The sequence below is a fragment of the Argopecten irradians genome, chromosome 6 (assembly GCF_041381155.1).
Source record: "Argopecten irradians isolate NY chromosome 6, Ai_NY, whole genome shotgun sequence".
Taxonomy (NCBI): Eukaryota; Metazoa; Mollusca; class Bivalvia; order Pectinida; family Pectinidae; genus Argopecten; species Argopecten irradians.
In genome coordinates, this window is record NC_091139.1 from 29,294,293 (window position 1) to 29,302,121 (window position 7,829).

General features: G+C 34.2%; 1 protein-coding gene across 1 annotated transcript in view; it reads left to right on the forward strand.

Annotated features, from left to right (window-relative positions):
• Window positions 1-7,829, forward strand: part of LOC138325568 (jouberin-like) — a 72,922-nt gene that overhangs the window by 21,889 nt on the left and 43,204 nt on the right. Inside the window, exons 27-33 of the mRNA XM_069271325.1 lie at window positions 95-205; window positions 806-938; window positions 1,527-1,594; window positions 1,753-1,821; window positions 2,238-2,400; window positions 2,588-2,646; window positions 5,489-5,508. Coding sequence (XP_069127426.1) covers window positions 95-205; window positions 806-938; window positions 1,527-1,594; window positions 1,753-1,821; window positions 2,238-2,400; window positions 2,588-2,646; window positions 5,489-5,508 — 623 coding nt within the window. The remainder of the gene's footprint in view (window positions 1-94; window positions 206-805; window positions 939-1,526; window positions 1,595-1,752; window positions 1,822-2,237; window positions 2,401-2,587; window positions 2,647-5,488; window positions 5,509-7,829) is intronic.

Genomic DNA, 7,829 nt, shown 5'->3' on the forward strand with positions numbered 1-7,829 from the left:
TATATTATGCTGTTTACAGAGCTTAGCCATATTGATTTTATCAAGAATTCTATAGATTTGTTGTAGTTTATCGGTATTATTTTCACTACTACAGTCCCAGATGATGTCCGGACCGTTGGACCTACCTGGAGTTCCTGTCTCCTCTCCACGACTAGCACACACAGGATTCCTCTCCCTCGACCAGTCTATGACACCTAGAGCTATGGTAGGTTGCTCAACCTTTTACATATAATGCCACTAATTCTCCATTTCTGGGTTTTGAGTTTAATCCCAATGTGGAGCAGTTGCCAGGTACAAACTAGGTTGATGGGTTTTCTTTTGAGAACTTCAGCTTTTCTCCGTCTTTTAAACAAACCTAATATGTCCTTTAATGACCTTGGCATTTAATAGAACTGAAAACAAAAACAAACAATCCTTCATGAGATGTACACCCCGTAAATCTTGGATGAAATATATTTGTTTATAAAATAAATCTTTCTCAAAATTGTTCTGTCGTATCAGTCTATTTATAACCACATATCCTCTGTCAAAATATACTCTGACAATTGACAGTGTACATCAGATCATTTTCTATACGTATGATACACACAACATTTGGGCCGCGGTGGCTGCCTGGTTAACATGTCCCTACATACTACCACAATCTACTACTTCTTGGTTCCGAGTCCCTAGTGGGGAGGTTACCCAGTACTGACTTTAGTTTTCCTCCACCTCCTAAACATGGCTTTTCTATAAATGACCCTGACTGTTAGTAGGACACTAAACCAACCAAACCTAAATTTAATAACATTTGTATCTCTTTCAGACCACTGGTCCTCAGGCGTTCAGTCCACATGCTCCTCGGACAATGACGAGTGTAATGCAGCAACAACAGTTCAGCTCACAGAAATTGTACATGAAGAGTACAGATTCTGACTGGCGACCCGGATTCCATGAAGGTATTGATAGTTTTGTTCGCTTAGTAATTATGGTATAATGGTAATACACAATGAATGGACAGAAAACAATTTAAGGTTTAGTGTTGTAATAGTGTGCTATTTATCTATTATGGCTTGGTTGAGGGGGTACTATTTACATGGGGATGTTCTAAACCATTATGGCTTGGTTGAGGGGGTACTATTGCCTCATAGTATTGTCGAGGGATGGAATAGTGCCCGAGCCGAAGGCAATACTTCAGCTTCACGAAGATTTAAAATTAGATCAATACTGTCTTTTGTAGAAAAGCAACATTTGCTTCCATCCCTGCACACAACAGTGTGTCAACCATCTTTACGTCTTGTTTGAAGCGCAACGTTATGATGACATCATGTAATAGTGATGTCACAATACATTCACGTTCAATCGCCCCACTTGAATAGTGCCTGCTTGCCCGGGCACTACCCGTGTGTGTAGCCAATCAGAATCAAGTATTCTGCCACTTGATGTACTAATCTGCGATATGAACATACATCAAGAGAAGTATATTCACCATCTACTTTATTGATGTACTTATAATGTAGAATTTGATGACTTTGATTTTGTTATAGTTGGACGATCAGGAGCCAGAAGTTCTAGTCCTACATTTATCGGAAGACCTCCTCAAATATCTTTAACGGTAAGTGGAGTTGTCTCCCTTTATTTCTAGAGAATACTTTAAAACATATTCTGCTCTTTTAATTATAATGTGATAGAGAGTACAATACATTTGGAAGACAGAAAAAATATAATGATAACCAGGTTTAGTTGATTTGTTTTTGCTGTGCTTTGTTGTAGGCCCAGGGCAGTAAAGCTCAGTTCAGTTTCCAGGCCCCAGCAGGCAAGGCTGTACCCGGCTACGGAGTGGTAAGTACATACTGTATATAATATCTCCTGTACTTAATTTACTGGGTTATCCCAAGGTTACTGGAGAAAAAAGAGCGAGTGTCATACAACCCACGTGTTACTTAATCAATATAATACTTAATGGCATACCGATAATCCTGTGATGATGCTATTAAACAACTAGAATGATATTCTTTTCTGTCTTTTGAGAAAAATGATCAAATATGGGTCTATCAAGTAAATAGGGATATCTCAATCCTTGTGAAAGATTTACAAGCCTCCTACTGACCAAATTCTCTTACATACTAACGTCTACTTGATTCTATTAGCCTCAAATTGATGGAAAGTTTATCTTCTTGGTAAAGTTAAAAAAGATGAATCAAATGCAATAAACACAAGTATGGAATGTTTTGTATGTTTTATTTTGTTTAAATTAGGTGAAGGCATTGTATGACTACCGAGCCCAGAGATCTGATGAACTGACAATATTTAAGAACGATGTCATCACTGTCCTATACAAAGATAATGAGAACTGGTGGATGGGAGAGCTGCCCGATGGTCAGCAAGGATTCTTCCCGGCAAACTACGTCCTGGCAGAAGGTAAAAACGCCCAGAATTACTATAGTAACTGTAAAATTTTGGTTTGTGTAAATTTTATGACTGAAACAAAATTTAAAATATTAGCATTATGGAGAGTTAGTTGTGATATTCTTTTTGACCAAAAGTGATTTAGATACATTACTGATGTATGATTGATATGACATATCTATCTTCTCTATTTCTACAGATGGTGATGACCGACTATTTGATACTCTTCCTTCACCAGATCGGAGTAAGGGCAAGAAGGTAATTACCTCCCTTTGATGGGGGGTTATGTTCTGTTTTCATATTACCTTTATGTTTGTCTAGAATATTTCACAGGGTTTTGAATAATAATTGGTAACCTGTTAAATACAAAAACAAAAATTTGCAAATATTTTTTATCAAGAATTTATTAAAATTGATACAAAGAGTCAATAATTAGTTGTTGATTAAAGGGTTGTTTGTGAAGTCTTATAGCAAATTGTCTGTTTGGTCATGTTGCATCCCATGCCGTCTTTCAGATTTTATATGGAGACAGAGACATTCATTTAATTGGTGATATTTCAAGTAACACTGACTTCACAAAACACTGACTTCACAATACAGTTCAATAGACTAAATATCTGAGATATGGTTTGAAAATTTGATTCTTGTTTTTTATTTCAGAATATTTTATTGTAGTATTACAATTGGGATTGGGCAACAGGCTATGCCTATATTAGCCCTCTCCCCGGTAGCTACATGAATAACAGTACAATACATAAAATCCATCAATAGAAATAGCATCTCGTTAACAGAAATTACAACTAATTTAGGAGAATCTCATAAGCTTAAAATAAAACATAAGAAATTATTGTCAGATAAGTATCACAATATTTACAATATTTTAAAGATGCTCCACCACCAACAAGGAATAAATGAATTTCATTATTTGAGCAATAATTAGCATTTAATCATGTTAATATATATCTATTGAAGTAATTTACAATACATTTGGTGAATGTGTTCCATATAGAGCACAGTGGCATGGGACATTTCTCGGGATGTAATAAATTATTTTATATTTTTATTTAGAAGTAGAAAAGAAGTTAAGACTTTCTGTAGAAAACATCAGTTCGTTTGCTCATGTATTAATGGAGAGAAAATAGCATTCGTTGGTGTGGAAAAGCATATTTAATAAATGTTCACAATATCTTAATGAATAGAATTAAAATGTTCTCAGTGTCAATGACATCTCATACAAAACGTCTGGTATCTCTAATGTATTCATGTACAATTTTCAATAGTTTTATCATTTGAATTAAAATAATGGCAATTATATCCATAGAGGTAAGTGTCGATAGAATGAGGAATGTTGATATCTAGTGCAAGAATAGAATTACACAAGCGAGTTCTTTGATTATTATAGAGAGGGCAATAAAGGAAATAATGATAGGAATCTTCAATTGGAAAACCACACAGGCAGGCAGGACTGTCGGTTAAATGAGAGTTTAAATAAATCAGAGTTTAGATTACTATAGCGGAATTTCTTAATTGGCACAATGTAATATTTTGTTTTGCCCTCTCGCCAGAATATTTAAATGCTGTCCGAACATATAGGTGGGAAAATTATCGGTAATACCAGTTGTAAACATTCCTTTATTTATTGCACGTATGGATGACATTAGAGGGGAAACGGACAGGTACGGAGAGTTCCATCTCTGACATTAAAGACGGAAAAAAAGCTGTTATTGTATATTTGAGTTCTGGAGTTGTGGAGAATATTAAACAATCTAGTATGGCGAAAAGTAATAGGCAGTACTGTGTGTTTAATGAATGGTTGTAGTCGGTCTTTTATATGTGTGGGACAGTTATTGTTTTGAAGATATTATAAAAATGATAATTTGATGAAGATGTCTTCTCTTAATGAGAGGTACAATACCAATTTCATTATATAATATATTATGACTAGTCCCCTTTCTTAAACCTGTAATTATACGTATTGCTTCAAGCTGGATTGACTCCAAGAGGTCACATTCTGCCTGGGTACAATTTGACCACACGATACTAGCATATTCAAGAATAGGTCGGATAAAAGAAGTATATATAGTTGTTAAAGACTTTCTATCTATTTTGTATTTTAACATTCTGAGTATATTTATCTTTTTATATGCTTTTTTCATAAATGAAATTGACATGATTCGACCAATTAGCCATAGAATTAAAGAAGAGACCAAGATGTTTGTGGTTAGTTACATTCACTATTGTACGGTTATTAAAGACTAGGTCAGGATGTAAAGCCTGGGAGTCAGTCCGCCTTGAAAATAGAAGAGCTACTGTTTTATCTGGATTAAAAGCAATTCCCCAAGCGTTTGCCCACAAAGTGATTTTTCTAAGATCAGAATTTAAGATATTTGCAGATTCATGTCCGTCTCCCTCTATAAGTGTATATAATGATGTGTCATCAGCAAATAGTTTTTACGTTAGAATTTAAATTTTCACTAATATCATTTATGTATAAAAGAAAGAGATAGGGACCTAACACTGAACCTTGTGGTAACACCTGCCTGAATGGTTTTCCAAGAAGATCTGAATCCATCAACGACCACTCTCTGCATCCTATTACATAAGTACGATGAAAACCACTTAATCATGTTTCCGCTAATACCATATTTTTTTAATTTATATATAAGACCATCATGCCAAACGCGGTCAAAATGCTTTACTAATATCACAGAAAACCATTCTTACTTCTTTTACCCTTATCCATATGTTTAACAATTGTATCATATATATTCAATAATTGAAAAGTAGTTGAATCTTTAGGTAAAAACCCAGATTGATTTTTTGGAAATGATATTATTCTCTGAAAGAAAATTAAACATGTATTTGAAAACAATCTTTTTCTAGTATTTTACTAAAAATAGAGGTTACAGAGATTGGTCGAAAATTTGATGGATCAGATCGTAGACCTTTGCCTTTATAAATTGGAGTGACATTGGAATGTTTCCATACATTTGGAAGAGTACCGGTAGAAATAGACTTGTTAAATATGATGTGTAGTGGTTTAATTAGCGAATTAGATACATTTTCTTGTTAATAAACATATTGCTGCTATAATTAACAGGTGACAGCTGTGACGACGAAGTCTGGGGAGTTTAAAATTCCTGTCAGGTAACAGAGGAATCTGACGATGATATCCTGGAAGGAAAGAAGAAAGGGTAGGTGTACATTGAATTTTTCAAAATTGAAACACAAATCAACTAATAATACGGTTCAAAATCACAATTTTGGTGATATGCCTTATTAGTGCCTGTGTCCCCCAGGGACTTATGTCAAAGTGATCTAATTTTGAACATGAATATATTGCGACATAACTATATTACATGTTGTCATCATAATGTTGCACTGGACCAAGATGTCAAAATGGCAAAACAGGCTGTGTGATATACAGCAGCAAGAATCCATGCAGTAGCTTTTCTGCAGAAAACTACAATGAAGTTCTACTTTCAATGTCTGGATTTCAAACAAAAATGCGACATTTGATTATGTATTGTCTATCATGCTGGCATGGTAATGTGCTAAAAAAATGTAATTTCGAAATGAAGGAAACTGTATGGCAGCTTGTATCTATTTGAATTAATTTAATTTCTGAATTAAAGAAAATCCAAAGTTGACCGTAAAGATACAAATGTGAGAGATGATTGTAATATACACACATAATTACCTTATTACAATTTAGGTAGTTAAGTAATGCCATGGCGTTATTCAATCTCCAATACTAGGAGGGCCATTCTGGCTCGGGCACATATTCCATCCATTGACACAAACTTTAGTCAATATAGTGCCCTCTCACAACCATGCCATATTAGATAAAAAAGATAAAAATGTAACTAGTATTTATGGAGTCTGATTTAACCTGACGTACTTTTCCACTTATTTGCCACAGATTTAGCAGTTTATGATATGGGTAATAGTACTTTTCAGTTAATTAGTTACAACGTATTTATTATCACTTGGTCTCAATTTCAATGTGAATGAGTGTTTTCATAAAACAGTTATTGCACTAAAATGGCAGACAAGGTTGGTGGTCACCCCATTTTTGGTCCATATGTCTGTCAGTAATTCTTTGTCAATATAAGTCTTCCTTTATGTAAAGGGAAAATGAAAATCCAAGAACACAAGATTGTGATACAATTTATTATGCATCTGGCATTATGACTTCATGATACCAATACAGATTTGTCAATAGGTTTTGATGACTAGATACTAGAAAGAAATGCGGTCAGTGTTGGGATGTGAATGGAGGATGGGGATTGGGAAAGGATGCTGTGCATGTGCATAGATACACAGCATTTGGCTAATAAGCTAAGAACCTAAATTCATTTTTATGTAGATCTTGTTAAAAAGAACTCAATTACATGGATAAGTAATAAAAACTGCCACTTAGTATTCTAAGGGATTTTCAACTTTGTGTTTTGCGCATGTCTGACTTCATTGTCATACTTCAAAGGAAATATTTTGTATTACATACAAATGGATGATTTTGTCACATTTCTTGCCTCTACATGTACAAAATCGAGTGAACAGGTGTATATTTGGTTTTCAACATTATGATTGGGTTGGTTTATATTTAGGATATGGGTAACTTGGTAGTTAAGTCAGTTACCTGTCACCTAACCAGCTACGGTATGATCCCTGAGATGGACATGAAAAGGTCAGAGGTCACCTACCTGATTTCGTGGGTTTTCTCTGATCATGCCTGTTTTCTTCTGCTTTCTTGTGCTTTCTTGACCATCGAACATATTACGCTTATTAACATAATTGTTTTTGCAATTAATGTAAAATAAATAAAGTTTATTATCAGTATTTGAAAAATCTTCCATTGTGTAATAGGTATACATGTTCAATATGATTATAGCCATACAGCTTTTCAGAAGCCCTTAGCACATATTGATTTAATTTTTGCATCATTTTACACACACCGTCCTTTCACCAATACTATTTTATTCTGCCTGTCATTCTCCCATCAAAGGTTGACTAACAATTATTCACGGATGATCAAAGCACTTTACCTGACATTTTTACAGTATTTCCTCGTCATTGTCACTTTGTTTCAGTCTAACCCCTTTGTTTCTTAAAAGTTGACATTTTATGTGTTTTTAATTATTAAAAACTTGTTAGTTTATTGTTAATAATTCAATTTTTCTGCTTTAGTGATTTTTCTTTCTTCTTTGGTTTTGATGTTTTTTGTAGTAATTTCCACGTAGCTATATGGGAGTTTATGCTCATCAATTATCAATAGAAAAATGAGTGGCTAAAATTGACACATTTGTCTCTGCACTTTAACTTTACTGAATGATTACAGCTGCTCGAGAAAGGCTATGTGGGTGTAGCTTGCGCTAACCAATCATAATTTGTAATTCATCCTGACCCAATCATATTTTGTATGCCATTGAAAATTAACA